Source organism: Petaurus breviceps, unplaced genomic scaffold (assembly GCF_028583685.1).
Source record: "Petaurus breviceps papuanus isolate PSGF00001 unplaced genomic scaffold, PetGlider_PUasm1.0 184, whole genome shotgun sequence".
NCBI lineage: Eukaryota > Metazoa > Chordata > Mammalia > Diprotodontia > Petauridae > Petaurus > Petaurus breviceps.
This window is the reverse complement of record NW_027185793.1, coordinates 1,497,056-1,522,354: the sequence shown is the minus strand read 5'-3', so window position 1 is coordinate 1,522,354 and position 25,299 is coordinate 1,497,056. Positions and strand designations below refer to the sequence as shown.

At 34.9% G+C, this 25,299-nt stretch overlaps 1 protein-coding gene across 1 annotated transcript in view; it reads left to right on the top strand.

The window, feature by feature from the left end:
- The window catches only part of MLLT3 (MLLT3 super elongation complex subunit), a 310,982-nt gene that overhangs the window by 238,811 nt on the left and 46,872 nt on the right, over positions 1 to 25,299 (top strand). Inside the window, exons 5-6 of the mRNA XM_069088086.1 lie at positions 17,477 to 17,533; positions 18,910 to 18,935. Coding sequence (XP_068944187.1) covers positions 17,477 to 17,533; positions 18,910 to 18,935 — 83 coding nt within the window. The remainder of the gene's footprint in view (positions 1 to 17,476; positions 17,534 to 18,909; positions 18,936 to 25,299) is intronic.

Here is a 25,299-nt window from a genome sequence, read left to right as displayed (position 1 = left end):
ATCTTCCAGAAGTTGGAGAGGTCTCATACAAGTTAGTTTATACATACACACACACACACACACACACACACACACACACACACACTGCAGACAGATGGGGGCCAGATAAATAAGATATTTGCCTTGACATCTCTGATTTTTGTTGGAATATATTAGACAGCCAAGTTAGAAGGGAATAAAAGTTCTTGAAAATCTTCTCAAATACCAAGAATAAATTCTTATAAATTTTGGCACCAAGCCAGAAAACCAAAGGAGAAAGGGATCATAGAACCTTGAATTGGCAAGGCCTCTCATATTATCTAGTTCATCCCCTCCCAAAACTGGAACCCTTTCTACAATACCCCTAAGAATTCCTGAAAGAAAAAATGAAAATTATTAGGGCTGGGTTTTTTCTCTCTCTCTTAGTGTGTAAGTGAACCCCTTTGACCACTTAGTAAAACATGTGTACCTCTTCTCAGAATAATCCTTTCAAATGCACAAAATGAAATACATAGGATCACAAGGAAACATTAAAATACAACTGTCGTGTTTTGTTTTTTTAAGTTAAAGAACTCCTGGTGAAAAAAACCCCAGGTTAGAAAAATGTCCTCTTTGAATTCAACTCCTACATCAAAGGAGAAGAGGGACATGAGAGTTTTAGAAGTTGGTTTGGAAAAATAAAACATTGACTAATATACTTGGCCAAATATATTAATCTTTTATCCTTTTAATACTGAAAAATAGGGAGTAATATATTGGACAAATAAGCCCTTTTTCCTGAACAGTTTTATAAATATGAATATAATCAGACAACATCTTCCCTATTAGATTGTGAAGTCTGCAAGGGCAGATTAATCTTTTTTTTTTTTGAGACAAAGAATGGCATAGTCCATTTTAAATTTCAAATATTTGCTTCTGTCTTCTTAGAGAATAAATCATCTTGAGAGAAATTTCAATAACAGAATGTTAGAAGTGAAAGAAATGTCGGCTTCTCTGCTTGTTTATGTGGGCTGGTGAAGTAGCATAATACGGATTTACATGGCCTTCTTGTTTTGCTGCCCTTGAAATCATGAAATAAATTGATATGCCAATAACTTTTATATAAGCTATTAAGTGGATTTGATGAAATGGTAAATTATATCCACTTGGATGCCATGAAGACTAGAAGGCCCCAAAAGGAATAGTTAAATTTTTCAAGTGAGATCATTAACACATGAGAGAATGCCTAGCATCCCATGTTACATAGTACCTGGCCCATTGTGGTGCCTAGTAAATGCTGACTGTCTAATGTAGATAGAGAGCTTTCCTCAAAGACTGGTTCTGTTCCCACTTTGGATATAAATGGGCTGTGTAACCACAGCATCTTAGTGTTCTAGACCAGTGGTGTCAAACTTAAAAAAAAAAAAAGCAAAAAAATATGAGGTTTCACTAACTCATACATAGGGATCCCTAAAGGCCACACAATGACTTAGTTTTAAAATCTAGTATTATCTAGTTTGTAATATATATTTGTAATTTTGTTAAACATTTCCCAATAGCATTTTAATCTGGTTTGGGTCTCACTCAGTAAGTTTGGAGTCACATGTGACTGACATATTAAGTGACTCTGTTCTCAGATGATTTTTTTTTTTGAGCAGGAAAGGCAGGGCAATAGGGGTTAAGTGATGTGCCCAATGTTGCATAGCTAGTAGGTGTGTCAAGTGTCTGAGATTAGATTTGAACTCAGGTCCTCCTGATTCCAGGGCTGGTGCTCTATTCACTGGGTCACCTAGCCATGTGTACATAGGTGTGTGCATGCACATGTATATATGTATGTGTAAATACACAGTGCATGTATATACCCATCAGTATATGCATATATTAACATGTATCTATGTTAACATACAATGTAGTATGAGAGAAATAAAATGTGGAATGATACTATTACTATTTCTCAATACTCAGCAAATTGTAATGGTTAGTATTTTGTGTTGCAAAAAATGCTAAAACTGGAGGAAGGAGAGATTCTGGTCCAATTTCTTCCTTCAACATAAGCTATGTGATAAAGAGCAAATTGCTAATCCTTCCTTGTCTCATTTTCTTCATGTGTAAAGTGAGCTGAATATGATAACCTCACAGATTTTCTTTTGTGATGTTCAAAGTGAGATATTATCTATGAAGTACTTTGCAAACCTTAAAATGCTATATGAGTATTAGCTATTTTGTGGCTGATATTCAATCTTTGTTTGCATCTTATGCATCATTTGACTTTTTATTGACCAGTTTACTATAGAATTAGTGCTTCAAAAAAGCTGTTTTTAAAAATAAGTAGCAATTATACTTGAGAACAAAGACAGTTAAAAATAATAAACAGGAACAAAAATAATTTTATCTCTTAGAGATGCCCAATATGATTTTGTTTTGGTTTATTAATATCACTTTATGAATAGTGCAGCTATCAGCTAAAGAAATAAGCTATTTGGTTGAAAATGGAATATTAGCACAATTATAATCTAATTATATATTGGCGAATGAACTTTTCTCTCCTGAAACTCACTTTTTTTGGTTAGTATCATACTGCTAGGCTTTGTACTAGTGAGTTCCTTCCTCCCTGCCATACTGAGGACCCTTCTAAATGAGCACATAATGTGGTGAGCCCTTTGTAGTTACTCCATTTTACCTACTTGTTAACAATAGCCTGAATGTACCACGTTGTCTACTGTTGATTATAAACCTAATTTTGAATTAGGGTAAACAGCTTATCTCATTTTCCCCCCATGACCAACTATTTCACTACTTGCAATGCATTATGCTTATGTAGACTGACTGTCATTCTGGAGAAAGCATCTTTATATTTATTTTCTCAATTTCTTCCTTCTTATTTATATATTTATCTATCTTATTTATTTCATTCACATTCTACCCTTTTCATTTGGCTCCTGAGGAAGCTTTATACAATTTTCTTAATATACTATCTCCAACAAAAATCACACTTCTCTTCTATTTGTTTGGGTATTAAATATTATTTGAACTTTGGAATACTTTGTTAACATCCTACTTTATAGTACTGTTAGTGAGCCAAGCATAACAACAGGATGCAAGGAAAAGAAAGCTGATCCTGGATCTATGCTCATATGTCTTCTGTGTATGTCCTTGGATTAGTCACATACTGAACTGGGCCTTGGTTTTCTCAGTTCAAAAATAATGATGGTGTTGGACTAGATAGCCTTTCTGTAGTCTGTCCCAGCTATAAATAGATGACCCTATGACACATGGAATAGATTTTTGGCATGATGGTGACCCATGGCACACATTCTGAAAACTCAGCATAATTTGATGTGCAACATAATTGTATTTGCTAAATAGAGAAGTGATTGATGACAGTACTTTTACTGTATTGTTTGATAACATGGTTTCATATGGTACAATTACTTACTCATGAATATATATACATACACATGTATATACATATGTGTCACAAAGAGTTGAACACAATTGAAAAATGACTGAACAACAAATATATGTATATATACATACATACATAATATACACATGCATAGACACATAGACAATGTGTCATAATATGCCACACATTATGTACAAGTAAGAGTATGTGTGTGTGTGTGACTATCTTATGTCTGTCTATTTCCCTAGATATTCATGAGTATAATGCTGCTCTGTACATGCTAAAAGCATGCTTTACCCTCACACCCTGGTCAATTCTCAATAAATAGTAATTTATAATTGTTATTTGCCATGTGAATGGTGTTCAGTCTTCAGCAATCAGAGTTTGATGAAATTATAGGCTCCACAAAAGTATTTAAATCCATCTATGGGCATATAATATTTATGTACGATTTGTTTTGTTGCCATTGAAAATGCCTTGAATTTTCTCAGCAAGTTAAAGGGAAAGCTTTTAGTAATTATTGATTTTAAGGAATGTTGAAATATTCAGCCTAAATTTCTTTTAGTGGAAGTGAGGTGGGAGATGCCCAAAATCTTCTAGAATGTAGGGATGGGGGGAGGATAGGAAAAGCCAAGTTTTTCTGATCACTTCACTGCAAAATAGTATACATATAACAGAAGATCAAAAGCCTGCATGATTTTGTATTAAGTTCAAAGCTACATATTTTAAAGCTGCTTTAAAAGTTACCCCATTAGTACCTTTTAAAGTTACCCATAAAATGCCACTTTACATCTGGCATCAGATCTGTTAATTTAACTATTATGAAAATGTAAGAATATTTTGAAAACTCCTGTGGTCTTGTAAAACCTCTAGGCCCTCATTAGCTCAAAATTCCTGTATTCTGCCAGGACATGAAGCCAAGGCAAGATCCTTGTGGAGATAACATTTCCTGTTTAACATAATAATAATGAAAAAGAAGTCCACATAGAGCTTTAAAGTTATTATCCATTTGAAATCTCTTGTATGAAGCTTCAGGCAGAGGGTGAAGACAAAGAAGATAAGTTTATTTCAGTAGAATGTATTGCTTAACTGTCTTCTCTTTATGTAAAGTATCCTAGGAAAGACTATGACTAATTTCTGTTAGCCATTTGCTGTCTTTAGTGGATTTATGTGTTAAGGCAAAGCTTTTGCTTTCCAAAAATGCCTTAATGGGGTGTTCCCATGTAAAACCCATATATATATATAAATACATGAATGTAGGTTGGTGCTGGGTCTCAGAAAACAAAACCAAACCAAACCACCACCACCAATACCACCACCAAGAAAACCCAAAACACCAAACACAATGGAAGGAGTAGATGATAAGATGGATTCACATGCAGAAATTTTTCCTTAGGAAACCTTACAGTGCAACAGTCTTACTCACCTTACTCTGTGAACAATCCAGACCACCTAAGGACAAGATGAAGGTTGGTCAACCTAATAGACCAATCATAGGCAACAGTAGTAGGCTTTCCTTGCCTTCCTTAGTTATCTCTGGTAACTCCACCCCTATTTGTCAACACATCAGCAAAGCAGCTTAACTGCCTGTTCAATTGCTATTCCTTATTTTCAGTGATGAACCAGTCACCTTGTGAATACCATAATCGCTGGCCGTGGTACTGATAGGTTCCAAAATATTATTAATAAGTAATTTAATGAATGGTAACAAATAACTCTGGAAATGTTTGCCTCTATTAGATCTTCCTTGTTCTTTTTGCTGGCTTTTCTCATATGTCTGTGATCATGTGTGAGATATAGAATATATCATTGTATCTAGCCCTGTGCCATATAAATAGCCAGTGCCCACTAAAAGTCTGTTAAATGAATGAATGAAAAATATGCATCATGAGAACACAATTTGTTTTGTATGTCCTCTTCTCCTCTTCCGCATAAATCTAGATGGACCTGGCCTTTGAGGAAACCTTGTCATTTTCTCATTGATTTATTTTTATAAAATATTTCTCTGTCTTTCATTCCTTGTTTACTTGTCATCTCAAACCAGGAGAATAAAAGAAGGCACACTCTTTATTAAGATTTCTGTAGGCCCAGAATGAATTTTTGATACATGAGTAAAACTGTTTACCTTTTGTCTAAGACTGATCTTTTAGTTATATAACTTTTTTTGCAGTTTTTATAGGTCATAGGATTATAGCTTTTGACCTGAAAGAGATCACAAATTACCTAATCCAATCCCTTTATTTAAAAGATGAGGAAACTGAGACCCAGAAAGATTAAATGATTTCACCCCAGTGATACCAGATTCAACATTAAAATCCTAGTTTTTCCTCCACGACATTCTTAGCGGTATTTTTATGATTCCTTTTATGGACAAATAAACTAAGTCACAAAAAAGTTAAGAGATGTGGCCATAGGGGTGGCTAGATGGCGCAGTGAATAGAGCACCAGCCCTGGAGTCAGGAGAACCTGAGTTCTAATCTGACCTCAGACCTTGATAACTTACTAGCCATGTGACCTTGGGCAAGTCACTTAATCCCAACTGCCCTCCAAAAAAACACAAAATACAAACCCTTTTGGGGCAGCCAGGTGGCTCAGTGAGTAAGAGCACCGGCTCCAATGTCAGGATGACCTGGGGTTCAAATCCAGGCTCAGATACTTAGCACCATACCCAGAAATAACTGACCGTGTAACCTTGAGCAAGGTACTTAACCCCGATTGTTTAAAAAAATAAAGAGGTGTGGCCATAGCATTAAGCAGCAGAGCCCAGGACTTTTGATTGTAGTCCAGTGCTCTCTCTCAGCTACTTTCCTGTCTCCTATTTAAGATGAGAAAAAAAGAGGTAATTTTATTCTTCAGGACTGATCAAGGCTTGTATCATAGGTTTTTGTCTTTCTATAAACTATCCTGAAGTGCTCTCTCTCCTCTTTCCCTCTTAAAATCGCAAGCATACTTAAAGGCTCAACTCCAGTGACAACTCCAACAAAAAAGTCTTTCCTGATCCTTCCTTTTGTTGGTGTCTTGCCCCTTTAAAATAAGACAATTCTGTATTTATTTTTACATATTTTATGCTTAGTTTTCTAAGTTTATATTATTTTCCTTCAGTAGAACATAAACTTCTTGAGGCCAGGGAATGTTTTATTTCTGTTTTTACATTCACTGTGCCTAACACAGGGGAGGAATAATTATAACTGTAGTAACTATCTCCTAGGATTGTTTGTTGTGAGACTTAAGATAATAAACACCAAGTACTTTGCAAATTTTGGATTGTTATGTAAATGCCAGTGACTATTATTACTGAAGTAGTAGTATTTTTAAATTTGCAAGCATTTTATACACATGATCTCAATTGAGATCAACAATTCTGTGAGGTAAGTAGATACTGCAGATCTCATTGTCTCCATTTTGTAGATACAAAAACGGAGGCTCTCTGACATAGAGTGATTATTTGCCAGTGATTAGACAGGTAATATCAACTGTGGAATTTTAAACCCAGTCTCTTTGATTCCAATCCAGCCCATTTGAATAGTGTAAAATGGATGGTAAACCTTATGAGTTAATGTTACTAATAACAGTCAATTCTCCACCAATAAGCCACTGTTGTTTTTTTTTAAATTTTTTAACTTTATATTTTCTGTTTTTTTGTCTCCTTTTTTAAAATTTTTCAAATGATTTATTAACTTCTGATTTACATCATTCATTTCCACCAGATTTTGAGTTGCAAATTTTCTCCCTGTTTTTTCCCTATCCACCACCCCAAAATAGCAGTCCCACAGGATGTCCCCTCCTCCAATCTGCTCTCTCCCATATTATTTCCCATACCCCTTTTGACTTTTCCAGTGGATCTCTATGCCCCAGTGCCTGAATATCTTATTTCCCAATTACATGTAAAAGAGTATTAGTAATAGTATATGTATTTATTTATTTATTTAAATATTTTATTTTAAAAGTTTGAATTCCAGATTCATTCCCTTCCTCACTTGTCACCCACCCTTACTGGGAAGATAAGCAGTTCAGTATAGGTTGTACATGTGTGGCTAATGCAAAACAATAACATAGTAGATATATTGTAAAAGACTGACTATATTTCCCTCCTTCCTATTCCACCTCCCACTTTTTCTATTCTCTACTTTGATCCAGTCCCTTTTCAAAAGTGGGTGCTTTCAACTTCCTCTCCCTCCCAGCCTGCCCTCCCTTCCATCATCCCCTCTCTGATCCTCTTCCCCCCCTACTCTCCTGGAGGGTGAGATCCCCTATTTAGTGTGTATTTCATTCCCTCCTCAAGACAAATTCAACGGGAATAAGATTGACCCATTCCCTTTTGCCTTCCCCTCCATTGTAACCATTTCCCCTTGCCTCTTCTATATGAGATAGTTTACCCCATTCTGTCTCTCCCCAGCTCCTCTCATTATATTCCTCTCGCACCTCTTAATTTCACCTTTTAAGTATCATCCCTTCCTGTTAAATTGGTCCTGTGCCCTCTATCTATGTATACCTGTAAACATATATACACATTCACATATGTATTCATATGCCCATATACCCTCATATATATATATTCCCTTCAACTACTGAGAAAAGTTTCATAAGGTACAATTATTGCTTTTCCATGTAGGAATGTTAATAGTTCAACTCTGATAAGTTCCTTATGATTTCTTTTCCCTGTTTACCTTTTCATGTTTCTCTTGCTTCTTGTATCTGAATGTCAAATTTTCTATTCAACTCTGGTTTTTTTCAACAAGAATGCTTGAAAGTCCTCTATTCCACTGAATGACCATATTTTCCCCTGAAACATGATACTCAGTTTTGCTGGGTAGGTGACTCTTGGTTTTAATCCCAGCTCCTTTGACCTCCAGAATATCATATTCCAAGCCCTTTGATCCCTCAATGTAGAAGCTGCCAGATCCTGGATTATCCTGATTGTGTTTCCACATATTCAAATTGTTTCTTCCTGGCTGCTTGTAATATTCTCTCCTTAATCTGTGAGTTCTGGAACCTGGGTATAATATTCCTAGAAGTTTTCTTTTGGGGATCTTTTTCAGGAGGTGATTGGTGGATTCTTTCAATCTCTATTTTGCCCTCTGGTTCTAAAACATCAGGGCAGTTTTCTTTGAGAACTCCCTGGAGGATGATTTCTAGGTTCTTACTTTGATCATGGCTTTCAGGTAGTCCAATAATTTTTAAATTATCTCTCCTGGATCTATTTTCCAGGTCAGTGGTTTTTCCAATGAGATATTTCACATTTCCTTCTCCTTCCATTTGTTTGGATCTGTTTAACTTCATCTTGATTTCTCATAAAGTCATTAGCTTCCATTTGCTTCAATCTAATTCTGAAGCAATGACTCCCCTCATTGAGCTTTTGAGATTCTTTTTCCATCTGGCAAATTCAGCTTTTTAAGGCATTCTTCTCCTCCTTGCCTTTTTGAGCCTCTTTTGCCATTTGAGTAAATCTATTTTTGAAGGTGTGATTTTCCTCAGTCAGGCTGTTGACTCTCATTTTGTAATTTTCTTTCATCGTTCTCATTCCTCTTCCCAAATTTTCCTCCACTTCTCTTATCTGCTTTTTAAGGTCCTCTATGGCCTGTAACCAGCTCATTTTTTCCTTTGAAGCTTTTGGTGCAGGAGTTCTGACTTCACTGTCTTTCTCCTGTTCCATGCTTTGCTCCGTTTTGTCCCCAAAATAGGAGTGTAACGTTGGAACCTTCTGTTTGCTTTGTTTCCTTTGCCCGCTCATTTTGCCACTCAATTACTTGACTTTTGGGCTTTTTGCCACAGTAGGACTCTGCCACCAGACAGGGAAGCTTTCATCCCAAACACTGAGGTTTTCTCAGCTGCCAGAGGTATTAGATGGGTGCCCTCTGTGAGGTCTCCACACGCTCTGGCAAGCTGGACACAGACCCCAGGACCTCCACCCTAGACTGCCATCCAGATCCAAGCAGAGCGGTTACCCCTCAGACTAGTGCTTGGTCCCTCTACACTCTGCAGGCCAGGAGCTGAAGCCTCCACAGTGGTGCTGGTTGGCTGTGCTGGGTGTCTCAGTGGCTATTCACCCCCCACCTACTGGGTCAAAAATTTCAGACTGCACTGACCTCTCACTTTGTCCTTCCCATCTATGTGTTGAGAAAGCCACAGCTGCTGCTGATCTAGAGTTCCTCCAGCCAGCAGCTGGTCAGGTCTGCCCTGGCGCTGAAGCCTCAGCATGTGGCTGTGCTTAGCTCCCAGAGTGCTGTGCTGGCCAATTCCTGCTGGCCTGCAGGGCTGTCCTCAGCAGGAGGTTAGCTTCTCTGTGTCATTTTGTGGGTTCTGCAGCTCCAAAGTTTGTTTAGAATCCTCTTTTTACTTGAATTGGTGAAGGTGGAAGCCTGAGCAGCAGGGAGGTCCTGCTTCTACTCTTCCATCTTGACTCCTTTTTTTGTCTTTGCCACTGTTGTTTCTATAAGCTTTCATGGATCTAACCCTGAATCTGGTGACTGTCCCAACATTTGTGTTGCATACATTGTGTGCAGAGAATGATTCCATTTAACTATCCACCTTCTCCTTTTGTACCATGGACTTCTTGCTTCTTTGTGCTGAATGATAGGATAAACAGCACAACTTTTAGGATTTAGTTGGAAAAATACTTGGAACTCTGATAAATAGGGAACCTCGTATCCTTTTTCATCTCTGTTTCTTTTACTATTGAAGAATCCCGATCATGGAGTGGATCAGCAATACCCAAGTTCTAATCTGATTTTTAGACTAGTTGTATAACCCTGGGTAACTCTCCTTGTTTCAGTTTCCTTTTCTTAAAAATGGGGACAGAAATAACACCTACTTCCCTGGATTCTTATAACAATAAAATTATATGATATTTATAAAGTGGTATGCAAACTTTGAAGCACTATTTACATATTATTACTACTATATAAATGTTATCATCATCACTGTCATTAATACAGTTTCTTACACTAGAATCTGAGCCTATACCCTTGTGACAATGCTGAAACTTTATATATCAGTTTCATCTTTCAGAAAGTAGGGGGGCAATGGCAACAGACTTATGTGTTGCATTGCTTTGAGAAATAGCTAATTTAAAATCATTATAAATGATTTGTAGTTATGTTCTGCAAGAACCATAAATCTTATTAATCAGTAATCATAATTTAATATACTTCCATGATTGCTAAAAAGAAAAAAAACTGTCAGCTTGTTAGAGAAAAATGATTATATGTTTTAAAATTGATCACTGTTAATTCCTAGAACATCATAAATAAAGGATATCAGATTTTCTTCTTGTTATCAGAACTGTTTCTCCTCTAAAATTAAAGTTGATCTGTTCCTACTAAGTAGTACTTTCATAGAAAATGCAGTTTTTTAATATTTGAGACCACTTAAACCTAATGTTCTTAAAATATTTTAATAAAACATGGAAGATATTGTTATTTTTTTAAAGTGAGATACAACACAGTAACTTATGAATATGTCTGACCTCATTCTTTTTCAAGCACACTCATTCATAAAGCTCGGACTTTTTCAGTATGTTAAAACAAAGGAAAATAAATTAAATTCAGCAAATATTTATTAAGCACCTCATGGCAGGTGACTTATTTACATTAGTTAATTTTTTTTAAAGAAAATGCTTATTTCTTTTGATGCTAGTCTGTGTATCCTACAAAATATGTTTCCTTCAAAACAGTTGGTTTATTCATTTTCAGCAGAAAAGAAGTCCTTTCAATTTTACCTTATGATAACATTGAGTATTTTATTTGATTAAAGTTTTGCTACCACTTCCTTTTGATTTTATTTATATTTTGTGTAGTCCTTTCATATTTTAAGATTTATTTTCTTTACATTAATTGATACAGGTCTCCAGTTTCTGTATATTCTTCATATTTATTTTTCCTTATAGTGCAGTAGTATTCCATTACACTCATATACCATAATTTATCTAGTCATTCCTCAATTGTGGGGCACACATTTTTTTTTCAATTTTATTTTCAACACAAGTAATTGTGATTTGTCCCAGATCTGGAGAGGATTGACTCAAGCACACAGCAGAAAGATGTTCCTAAAGGAATCAGAAGCTATTTTTCAAAATAAGAATTGAAATAGTTTGCAAAAAGAATCACTGCTATGACTATAAAATACCATTTGAAAACATTCTCCAAATTGCTAATAGAAATGAAATTTAAAACAGCTTCGCTGTTCATCTCATACCTTGCAAATGTCCAAAGAATAAAAACACAATATATTGCACAAACTATGAGAAGTAGGCACACTGACATGTTATTTTTTAAAGCAATTTTTATCATGTCCTTTTGTTGTTTGAACACTTTTCATTTTTCAGTTATCTTTCCTTCAGCCCTTTAGTCAGATAGCCATTCCTTGCCACAAAAAATGAAAATGAAATGAGAAGCAGTTTAGCCAACCTGGCCAATATTTTGGTCACATCTAATGAAATGTGTACAGTTTCACATCAGCAGTGCCCTTACTCTGCAATGCAGGGAGTGAGTGTACATTTTCTCAAGTCTTTGCTGATGCTAAGCTTTGACATCAAAATTACATAATGTTTCACTTACATTCTTATATTCATTGTGCATATTTTTATGGTACTGCCTCATTTAGTCCATCCCAGTTCACATATCTTTTCATGCTTTTCTGAATTCTTCATATTTGTCATTTCTTAATCTGCACCTTTATAGCATGATTTGTTTAGTCACTTTTGGTGGGGAAACTATAGAGTTGTCATTCCATTCACAATAACACTAATGTTGTTGTTGGAAATGTGACTTGAAGAGCACTGGCCCTGGAATCATGACCTGAGTTTAAATCTAGCCTCAGACACTTAATACTTACTAGCCATGTGACCTTGGGCAAGTCACTTAACCCCAATTGCACTCCTCTCTCCCCTCCAAAAAGAAAAAAAAAAAAAAGGAAATGTGAATTGGTCCAAAAGTGTTCTGGATATCTCTTAGAAATCATTCAGGATAAATGACTAAACAATTTATACCCTTTAATAATCCCAGGGATGTATATATCCCATGACAATCAAAATAGATCCTATCAGCTCTTCTTATTGTAGTACATAAATAGGAATAAACCTGAAGGCGACTGATTTGAGAATGGCCAAAAAAAAAAAACCCAAACCCTTATGATATATAAGTAGTATCATGTATCATAAAATATTATTGTATAATAAATAATCACACATAGGAGGATTTCAGAGAAACATGGGAAGATTTGTATGAACTGATACAGAATAAAATAAACGGATCCAAAAGAAAAATATGCACAATGCTTACAGCAGTGTAAATTAAAAATTTGGTAAAAGGATGCCAAATTTTCAATTATTGAAAAACCAAGCAAAGTCCTAGAAAATCTGAGCTGTACAGTCTATGGAGGAAACAATAGGCAAACAACTATGTACAAACAAGATGTAGACAGGATAAATTGGAGGTAGTCATAGAGGGATGGCAGCAAAATTAAGAGGACTTGGGAAAGGCTTCTTGCAGAAAGTAGGACTTTAGCTGAGACTTGAAGCTAGGAGGCAGAAATAAGGAGAGAGAGCATCCTAGGCATAGGGTGGGGGTGGGGGACAGTCAGCAAACATACTCAGAATTTAAGAGATGGTATCTCTTGTGAAAGTAACAGGAAAGAGGCCATCATTAACTGGTTTTAGAGAACAAAGAGGGGAATAAAGTAAAAGGTGACTTGTAGCATAGGAAGGACATGTTATGAAAGGCTTTAAAGCCAAACAGAAGAGTTCATATTTGATCCTGTAGGCATAAACTCTGTATTGTTGGTAGTACACCCACATTTTATATGTGTGTGCCTATTTATAGAAGTATATCAGTTTCTACATGTGTGTATACATATATATTCATAGAAGAAAAGGATGTAAATGGAGAAATAGTACTGCATAAATGTTAGTGAAAGTCAACAAATCCTAATGTTTACTAATAACAGAATTTTGGTAACTTCTATTCTTACTAAAGATTATTAATAGATATTTATTATTGATAATTAATTGCTAATTGATTATTATTAATCATAATTGTTTCCAACATTTCCTATACTAATTCTTTCTATTCTGAAGCCTAGAGGGCACACCTCCATCTTTGATGAATAAATTCATGGTCTTCTTTAATCAAGAATAGGCCTTTAAAAATTATACATTTATTAAGTGACAGCTACATTTAAGACACTGTGCTTTTGAAAACAAAATTTAAAATGTCACTGGCCTTTTTTTCCTCTTAGTAATCTTTAAGATTTCTTAATAGAATTTTTTTTCAAAAGATAGTGACACAGAAATACAGAATTTTCAAATGAGAATAGCTCTCAGAGACTATTTAATCCAAACTCTATCTCAACAGAAACTACCTCAAAATATATCTGATGACAAGATCCTGTCCATGTTGAAGAAGGCAGCCATGTGTGCTTTTAAATTATCCTGATTGTTAGGACATTTTTCTTTACATAAGTCTTATTTAAAGAACTATTTCTCTTTTTTTGGAGGGGAGAAGGCAAGGTAATTGGGGTTTAGTGACTTGCCCATGGTCACACAGCTAATAATGTTAAGTGTCTGAGGCCGAAGTTGAACACAGGTCCTCCTGACTCCAGGGCTGGTGCTCTATTCAGTGCCTATCTCTTTTTTGTTACTATATTCTTTTAAAATAGGAAATTGAGCTTAATTGTAGTTTAATACTTGTTAAGCTATGCAGTTTCATTGGTATGAGCATTTCTTCCATCACTATAGATTGCAAACAAACCAACCTTCCCTCCCTCCTACCCTTTTAACACTTACTGTCCTTTATGGTTATTTTTCCTCCCCCTCCCCCCACTCCTGCTAAATCCTTCATTAGGGATTTATATACCCTTCTCCTTATCAGTGTATTGAGGCATCCCTGAATCACCTTTCTTGTCCCATCTACTGTCTATTATATAACTGATGTGACCATTTTTCAGGGCATACATGTAAATGATATCATCTTTTATATGTAATTTCTTACATATACGTGATCTTTAGTAACATTTTCTGGTGGTTTGGTCAAGAAGGTTAATAATAGGTCATATTTATATACAGTGTTTATACAAAAGTTTCCTCTTAATGGCAACCCTATCAGGCATTTTTATTTCATGGATGACAAAACTGAAGCCCATGGCTTTTGTGCTTTCCCACAGCTAGTAAATGTCAAAACTGGAACTAAAACCCAGTCTTCTGATCACATCCCATGTTCTTTACAATACTTGATTCTGCCTTTGAATTTTGTTGAAAGTGATTGTACCTAAAAAAGAATACAGTGGAACTTTCCATTGAGAAGAAAAATAACCTCAAGCTTCAGCAACGGAGGAAGTGGGATGAATTCAGTTAGATGGGATTATTTCCCAGCATTGTGGGGATTTAAACACTGAAGCATATTATTTTGAGACATTATAGAAGCTCTTTCCCTAGAGATCTTTAAAAAATAATAATTTACCTGCCTGAAATGAATTAAGTGTGGTCATGCCTGAAGGCTATGGTAAACGGGATGTCTGTTCATAGTCATTCATCTTTATTTCTATGATTTTTGACTAATAACATCCTTACACCAGTTCTCTAATTACAACTGAATTGAATATAGGGTCACTTTTTTTTAATTTCAAGTTTTTCTATTAAATTATCCATTGTCCTTTCCTGCCTACATGTAGAATATTAATACCTGTAACACAGAATTTTAATGCATTGATGAACTTATTCAAGGGTCATACTAATAATTTTATCAGTAAGATAAAGAACTTATTTTCATTTTGAGCTCAAAGATTTGTAATGTCCTTTAAACATTTTCATTTGATCCTTCCAATAGTACTGTCAAGTAAGTACCATTGATATTATCACCACAATTTTACAAACAGGGAAATTTAGGTTTGGGGAGGTTGTGACTTACCTATGAAAGGAGAAAAGGAAAAGAGTACAAAAAGAATGGTATCTGACTTGTTCAATCATTTCAGTTGTGTCCAACTCTTTGTGACCCCATTTGGGGTTTTCTTGGCAAAGATATTGCAGTAGTTTTCCATTTCTTCTCCAGCTCATTTTACAGATTAGGAAACTGAGGCAAAGAGGGTGAAGTGACTTGCCCAGGATTACATAGCTAATAAGTGTCTGAAGGAAGGATTTGAACTCAGGAAGATGAGTCTTCCTGATTCTAAGCTCAGTGTTCTGTCCACCTACCTGCCCCAATATCTGTCAGAAGAGTAACAAGACTGGAATAACTAGTTAGTGTTAGTGGCAGTATTCAAATCCATATCTCTCCTCAATCCAAGATAATAGGCTTATTTATGAGGGTGGCCTTAGAATAGGGATTCTTAAACTGATTTTAAGGGGGGAGTTATGCTTCACCTGACAGTCTGGTGAAATTGATAGACCCCTTTTTCCAATAATATTTTTAGATCTATAAATTACATAGGATTACAAAGGAAACCAATTACATTGAAATTCAGTTTTCAAAATGTTAAACAAAAAGCCTTCTCTGCAAATTATTCTTTATCTATTTTTGTATGTATGTATAAGGTTAACTCCAGCTTAAGAACCTGTGCCTTAGAGTGAGGTTAGTTAGTAGACATAGTCTTTTCATCATGCTTTCTTTCAGCTTGTCTACAACCAGCTAAGATATTTTCTAACTGCAGACTATGAGAAGACCTATTTTTATTAATTGATAGAGATTCTGTCTTTTTTAACCTTCATCTTTCAAATAATTATCATTCATAGAAAGTAGGTACACCCTTTTTCCTTTTTTTTTCTTTTAAGGTACCCCTTTTGAAAAGACAGTCTTTGGAATAAAAATTCAAAGCCCTGAATCCCAATCCTACCCATTTTATTAGTCATCTTACTGAGCAGAAATTCAGGGAGGAAACTGGAACAAGGTGAACCATGATGGATGTGAATTAGGAAGTTTCTTTTCCCAGAATTTAAAATTGTTTGAATTTCTTCTAGGAAATACTTCCATAGTAGTAAATATTATTGTCAGTTGTCATTGTTCAATAATACATTAAGTAACTAGGTAAAATTTGCTGTTAAGGGAGAGAAACCAAAAGTTTGAACCAAAGTACAGTTTATCAGTGCTTTTTCTTTTAATTCAATAAAAATGAGACATGATTTTCATTCTTTAGGTACAGATATGTGTGAACTTAAATTTGATTTAAAAAATTTCTTGCAAATTTTATGCCTTGAGTACCTCAAACAATATTTTTATTTTAAAGATTTCTTGATCAATCCAACTTATATACAATTTCTAAGTGTTTTCACCACTGCTAGTTAATTTAGACTTCTTGTTGTCACAAAGGATAAATCTGTTCTCTTCCATGTATGCATTTTGAGAGATTTCTTTTTTGTTTTCCTGGTAGCACAGTGGCAGCCAATTTGTCAAAATACTTGGCAGATTTGTAAAGAGGAAGAAAAAAGTAGTGATTTTTCTAACAATTTTTTAAACTCTTAGCAAGGAGGCTATCTATATTTGTGCACAAAAGTAGATGAATTAAGTGTAATAGCATGTAGCAGTGATTTAGATTACTTGACCATTATACATAAGGAAATTCTACTTTAATTTTTCAATAATGTAACTTTCACCCTATATTATATCTCTTGCTTTGTGTAGTATGCTTTGAAGTTTGAATTGAACAGCCAAAAATGTTCAGGTTTTTTTTTTTGCTAACATCATTTTCTTTATACATTATTTAAACTTATTACTTTTTACCTCCAAATATCTTGATAGATTTTCCTTTATGTCATTTTTAATGGAGCAATATCAAATCTGCCACCATTTTCTTTGGCTAAAAGCTATACATTTTACATGAAGGAGTTTGGAAATGTTGCCTCCAAGCTCACCATTAAAGTCATTTAATCTCATCTCTTTTATGAGAATCTAGTGGGCTAATACACAATTTCCAAAAATACAGATAGCTTAACTGTCTTTTACTTTTTCAAAGCACTATAGTTATTTGATGATGGCTAGCTGGACAAAATAGAATAATAAATAAGGTTGCAGTATTTATGCAGTACAGATATATCACCTGTTACCACTTACAAATTAGCACCTTATGGTGCTGCAGCAGCATTCTCTGTCCCCAACTTTCTTGATTGTGTGTTTTTACTGTTGACAGGGACACCCTGCAGATCTTGCAGAAGATTTGGAGAATCCTGACTGGAAGATGAGAGAGGTAAGCTATTTTTCTTCCCAATGTTATATTTCATTGTATTCTTTTCATTATAGATATTCTCCTTTCAGAGAAGTTGAAGAGCCTAAATTGCTTCACTCCATCCTGGGATATCTGTAGATGTACATCTAATAATAGGATAATAGATTTAGTGTATCTATATAGAATTCGCTATCATTGGGTCATCCTCACTCTCCTACCCCCTCACCCCAATTTTAGAAATGAGGCCAAGAGAGGTTAAAGATCTGTCGATAAGAAGTTTCATAGTCCTGATAAGGTATAATATATAGGAGAATTTTCTAGATTCTTTTGTGAATTTCAAAACTTTCATCATTTTAACTATTTTAGTGCAACTCAAGTACTTACATAAAAAATGGATCTGAAAGCTAATCAATTTGGATGTTCCCTCCACTGATACAGATTGAAATCCATTCATGTCTATAATATTAAGGGCATACTCAGTCTAAGTGTAATAGCAGGGAACCAGCAGACTTTCTTAAGCAATCACTAATGGACTCTATTGTGATTATTTAACAGTTGACAGAAACATGTAGAAAATATAAGCAACTACTGTGCTTATTTTTTGTTGATTATGAAAGTACAATTAATTTGGCAGAACTAAGTGCCGCAACCTTAAAGACTCTCTCCCAATAAGGTATCTCCCGTCTATATGTAAAAATCATTCACTATTCCTTCAAAGGTATTATGACAGAAAAAAAAATGTTCAATGACTTTCTGATTATAAGCATTGCATAAGACTTAAATAAGGGAAATGTGGGAAAACATCTTTAAAAAATTTTGGAGCTGCAATCACTGCAGCAAGTGGTCACACCTCCAAACTTAGGAAGTATACCTGCTACTTTTTGGCACAGTGATAGTAGGTCTGTGGGTGAGGAATGAACCATATTTTCAGACTTGACCAGTATATATATTTGTTTATCTTTTTGGGTGGAGAATTATGTAGATAGTAGGTGGGGTAGTCTTAGTAAGAAAAAGAAGGAAAAAAACAATGTCAATGAAATATTAAAAAACACATGACAAAAGGGATTACAGAGACAGGGAGGTATTGCTAATAACATGTTAAATTTAATAATATACTTTTTTTAAAAAATTGAATGTCATAGAAATTCAAATATAAAACTTTCATGTACACATGAATAGAATTTTGTATTTAGGCCTCTAGGTTTGTTTTCCCCCTGTGGAAATTTATATATGTTATATTGTTATGTCCCATTTCTTATGATGTTATGCCACATTTATAATTAAAAAGAAAATTTAATTTTTGAAAAAATTCATCACTCTAGAGATACAACACACAAGCATTCATGCAAAAATATTGTAAATGGATAATTGATTAATACCTCTCCCAGGCCTAGAAGTCTGAGAAAGAGTCAGAAGCCAAGGAGTTGTCTTTGCCCACCTGGAGGAAGAAGAGAAGGTAGCCTTCTCTACCTCTGTTAATCAGGGAGAGAGGGAAAGAGGGACAGGAAAAGGCAAGGCCCCTCAGAAATCATAATTTTTTTAGCCCTGGCTACTTAACTCTGTCTGTTTAGGTGACATCTTCCTTCTTGCCAAGATTGATCCCCATTTAGACTTTTTTTTTCTTAAGGCTTGTGGGCAACACTATGCCTTCTATGTTACAGATTCAACCAGGTATGAAGGTCAGTGGAAGCATCCCTTTTTAAGGGACAACTCAATTCTCAGTCAAAAGTCCTGCCCTATCGATAACAGAAAGTTGCTTTCTCAATCCAGGATTATGACTTCTGTTTGGAGACCTCTTTCCTGACACTAATTTTGCTTGGTTGAATTGAGTGAGTAGTAGGATTCAAGAGGTTGGCTGACCAAGGCAAAGACCTAATAATTTGGCATCTTATTCCAGTCGTCTAGAGAATAATTTTGTATTGCTTGATAACTGCAGTATTCCCAAGAACTTCTAAGTAAACTGCCTCATAATACCCCAAAATGAAGTGTTTTTTCTAGTTCTTTCATTTATTAAATTTAATATTATGCTTATATTTGAGTCTTCTTTGATTTTTAGGTTTACATTTTGTATCACATATTTCTTATATTTAATGTTGTAAGGGACCTTCAGGGTCTTCTTGTCTAACCTCTCATTTACATATGAAGAACTGACATCAGAGAGGTTCACAAACTTCTTTAAAGTCACACAGATAGTAACTAGTAGAGGTGAGACTTGAGCCCAAGTTCTCTGGTTCCAAACCTAGTACTGTTTTCTGTTGTACAACACTGTTATCAGTTTCCCCTTTTTTACTGCTCTCAGCAAATGTGTTTCTAATTGATTTTGGTTGGTCAACCAGACCATTAAGGTAATTAGAATTATAAGCCAGGTAAGAGTAAATAAACTCTGAATAAAGATCATTATGGTTTCCTACATGATTAGGTTTGTTACATAGATTTTATGACATTGGTTCTTGGATAATCTGAAACTTTTTTTGTTTTTTATTTTAAAATAAAAATAATAATAAAATCTGGGTTCTTGGATTTTTGAGGCAATAAATAAGTGACATATTCCTGTATGGGGTTAAAATTGAGGTTGAATGTATTGGTAGTAATTTCTAGTGACCCTAAGATTATTACTTGCTTTTCTGCTTCTGTCATTTAATTAAAGACTTTCTTGAGTCAGAGGAATTAGTGACTGATTTAGTAAGAAACTGTTTGTTTAACTGGTGAGGTTTATGTTTTTTAATAGTGTAACAAATAATTATTAAGTGAGTGTTTTATGTCATATACTATCCAAGTCATTGGAAGAAGATATAAAGATTAGATAGCACAAGATCCCTGACTTCATAAAGCTTGTAGTCGAACAACAATATTACAAAAAAAGACATCCTCAGTGTGCAAGAGAAGCACAAAGCAATTAGGTGAGGCACCCAGGAGTAGAAAAGTCATAACAGATTTGGGCAAATTAGAGAAAACTTGGAGGAGAAAGCATCTGAATTTCAAAGATGAATAAGAATTTAAAAGCTGGGAGGAGGCTTTCAGGGAATGAAAGGTAGTCTATTTTTTTGGACCATAAAGTATAGTTACCCCTTCCACATTGTGACTTTCCCCATCACAATTTCAGTAATTAGTGGGTTGGCATAAGAAATTGAGTGAGAATGTTTGGGGAGTTTTGCCCCAGAGGACACAGAAAAAGTTTAGAAACTCAGAAATGCATAAAATATATGTGTACTGAAAATATTCTATGAAAGAAAAATAAAAAAATCAAACTGCTCTGATACGAAGAAAATTGAGATTGCATGCCATTGAGAAGGCATGCAATATGATAGTAAGTATATATAGGAAAGCATGCAAAACATGTTTCCAAATTAACCATCTCCTTCCTACCCACACACCTCTGGGCAAGAAAAATGAAAAAATTATGCTTCACTCTGCACTCAGTCCATCAGTTCTCTCTTTGGAGGTTGGCAGCATTTTTCAACAGCCTTTTGGAATTGTCTTGGAATATTGTATTAATCAAGTAGCTAAGTCATTCACAATTGTTCATTGTTTCAGTGTTGCTATTACTGTGCTTTATTTTGCATCAATTCATATAAATCTTCCCAAGTTTTTCTGAAACCATTCTGTTCATCATTTCTTAAAGCACAAGAGTGTTTCAGCATAATTATATATCACAGCTTGTTCAGCTATTCCACAGTTGATGGGTATCCCTTCAGATTTCCAGTTCTTTGCCGCCACATAAATATTTTTGCCGCCACATAAATATTTTAACTTTTTTAATGTATGGGTCCCTTTTTTTTTTATCTCTTTGGAATACAAACCTAGTAGTGGTGTTCAAAGGTTGTGTACAGTCTTATGGCCCTTTGGGCATAATTCCAAATTGTTCTCCAGAAGGGCTGGTAAAGTATCCCAGTTTTTTCACATCTGCTCAAGAAATTGTCATTTTACATTTCTGTCATGTTAGGCAATCTGATAGATGTGAATTATTTTAATTTGCATTTCTGTAACTAATAGTGATTTCAAGCATTTTTTTTCATATGACTACAGATAGCTCTGATTTCTTCTTCTTAACCATATCTTCCTGTAGTCATAAACCATGGCTTGTAGACAGAACATCATCAATTCTAAATCTGTCATTTGTATTGTAAACAAATTCTCTGTATTACTTGTAATTCTGAAAAGTATTTCCAAAGATGTAAAATATATGATCTCTGAGTGCATATGGAATATTACCAGATGGCAGAAAGATTCACCATACATGAACAATAAGAAAAGTTAGTATGTCTGGAAGAAAGAGGAAAGAATTGAGATAAGACCTGTTATGTTATTGTTCTAGATATTTTATTTCCATATTCATTCATTTAATTGATCAAATGGTGGTAATAATATCTGTAGTACCTACATTAGTTAGTTGTTTCTTTATACTATCATCTCATTTGAAACCTAGATGAGATAATATATGTAAAATGTTTTGTGCTTAAAGCATTATGTAAATAAATTGTGGGCATTATTCACACATATAGCAGAATCTAATTAATATTAAGTCTTAATTTGCGTAGTTAGCATTTTACAGTTGGGTCTTTAACCTTCAGAATATTGAGATGACATTGTAGTAAATAAAAATTTTTGTTGATACATTTTGTTTTTTTATATTACCAGAATTTCCCCCAGTATGCTACCCCCTTTACCTCTCATAGAGTCATTTCATATAATGAATATTTTTAAAAGACAAGAAAAGGAGAAAAAATTGATCAGAGCTAATAATACATTGAAAAAGTCTGAAAATATGTTCTGTTTAGCACATGCATGGACTTTCCACCTCTGGAATTTAATAAAATGTGTATATTTGGTTGTTTTGGAGGGCTACTGTAAAAATAAACAGAAGGACAAGACTTACAAAAAGCCAAAGAATGAATATAATGGGGATGGTTGGGGGAGAGGGAAGGAAAAGTGGACTGAGCATTTACATAGTCCCTACTGTCTTCTAGCACTCTGCTAATTACTTTACAAATATTACCTGATTTGACCCTCATAGCCATGTAACTGTTGTTATTATCACTGCTGTACAGTTCAGGAAAATGAGGCAAACAGGTTAAGTGTTTTACCCAAGTTCACACAGCTAATAAATATCTGAGGCCAGATTTGAACTCATCTTCTTGATTCGAAGTCCAGCACTCTTATCTTCTGTTCCACTTAGCTGCCTCTAATAAATTAAAACAAATAAGATTATCAGTGTACTTCAAAATAGTCAATTACATTGTGTATGTATGAGTAGAAATAATAAAGACTTCCATCAATGGGAACAATATCCTAAATGGAATCAGGAACTAGCTTCCCTAATGTGTTGAGCCTATAAGTAGGTCATGTGTCTGTGAGGAATGGGAACCTGGATAAACAGTAAGTGAACTTCAGTGTCCCCAGAATTCATTACATTAAGCTCAATTCAGCATAATTCTGAATCACGTATTATTCAGGAAGCCATGACTGTCATCTTAATTGGACCATAGAAATCCACACTTACTCATGGATTTCTTATTAATGTAGATGAAAAATTGCCTGATGTTCTTTATCAAATTATTCTCTCAGATCAGAAAGACTGTACCTATGTTGAATCTCAAAGTAAGACATGGATTCTGATAAATATAAATGAAAGAGTGCTTTTTATGCATTGAGAAGGCACATATGAATGCCTGGAGGCAAAAGATAGGGTGTTGAATCTGGGGATTAGCTAGTAGTCCAGTTGAGTTTGAATATATAGTATGTGAAAGGGACATATACTGAAATAAAGGCTTGAATTGTAGGTATGAGCCAGGCAATTGAAAACTTCAAATTACACACAGACATATAGACACAGATGCAGCTGTTATAATGTATTGATGTCCATTTTATTCATGAAGAAACTGAGGCTGGGTATATAATGGCAAGTTCAAGAGGTTGAATTTATTTCCTTCATGTTTCAAATGTAGCAATTTTATGCTTCCTTAACTACAAGCAGGCAATTGCTTTGTTAACTGCATTTAGCACCAAGCTTATTTCCACTTAAAAATACATGTAATATTAATGCTTCCCAAAAGGCCTTTTACAAATGCTAAGTCTGTATGTATTGGTCAAATTTAGTATAACACAGTTATTGTCAGTGGGTTGCAGGTGTTGGCATAATTATGTTATTAGCAACACTGTAGTTAAATTAAGACTTCTTTACATGTAGCGTATTCCTGATAAATATCAATCTGTTGGCTTACTGGATCTAGAAGATCAAAAGGCATTGCATATGGTTCTAATAAATCAAGTACAGTCATCAAATCTACAGACTGTTTTCTTTGGCTAAAACTGCAGAGTTTTACTTACAGAGCCTTATCTATTCCTAAAGGTTCCTTGCCAAACCAAATTTAACTTACCAAGGGTACAGAAAATATATTACTCCCCAGCTGCACTCTCTGTACTTTTGAAGTTCAGAAATACTATTGTGTGACTATCTATAATATTTGGCCTTTTTCTCCCCCTTGCTTTTATATCCTATGAATAATTAGGGATTTATTCAGAGATACATGTAAAATTCAGTTAAAGATTAGAGTATTGGAGTCATGCGCCTTTAATCCATAAATGAAATTTATGTTAAATAAAGGAGCCCAATAAAATTTTCTGATAGGAAATACATCAATCAAGGAAAAAACACTCAGATAATTTTTTCCCACTTTTAAGTATCAGTAAACACTTTATGCAAGGGTACAGGGTTGTTGATTAACAATAAGAGCTGGACACACTTTGTGATACATTTATCTTTAGATTTTGCATGCTATAATGAGGGTTTGAGTTAGAGGGAATAAGAGAAAGGCACCATAGAGGGAAAAGTGCTGGATTTGGAGTCAGAGGGCCATGGATTCAAGTCCTAATTTGTCTATTTATTACCTGTGTGTAGATTCAGGCAAGCCACTTCATCCTTCTTATCTTTACCTTCTTTATCAATAATATGGAGGTAGTGATATCTGTGCTACTTGCTTTACATAGTCTTTACCAGGAAAATGCTTTGTATAACTTAAAACACAATGTAAATAGCAGCTATTATTTTTTAAAGAATGATAGTAATAAGGGCGGCTAGGTGGCGCAGTGAATAGAGCACCAGCTTTGGAATCAGGAGGACCTGAGTACAAATGTGGCCTCAGACACTTAACACTTACTAGCTGTGTGACCTTGGGCAAGTCACTTAACTCCAATTGTCCTGTATTCACCCCTCCAAACCCCCCCCCAAAAAAAAGAATGATAGTAATAGATCACTCCTGAAAAACCAATAGATCTGTTCCACTTCATATATATTTGTTTTCTTTATTTATTGGAAACTGTGTTGGATTTAGAGTCAGAGAATATGGATTCTATTTCTAATTCTGACTCTGCCACTCAGCAGATCAAGACAGTGATCTAAGAAAATTCCAAAGGACTCATGATTAAAAAATGCTACAGACTTCTAGAGGGAGAGAGGGGGAGAGGTGGAGAGAGAGAGAGGGAAGGAAGGAAGGAAGGAGAGAGAGAGAGACAGAGAGAGAGAGACAGAGAGAGAGAGAGAGAGAGAGAGAGAGAGAGAGAGAGAGAGAGAGACAGAGACAGAGACAGAGACAGAGACAGAGAGATTGAGAACTGATGGACTCTGAGTACATATTGAAGCACACCTTTTTACTCTCTGGACTTTACTTTCCTCACCTACGAAGTGAAGAGGTTGGACTTAATGATTTCTAACATGCCTTCTAAGTCTAAATCAGTGATAAAATATTCTCAGTATGGTCTGCTTACCTAGTGTTTCTCTCTCCGTCTAT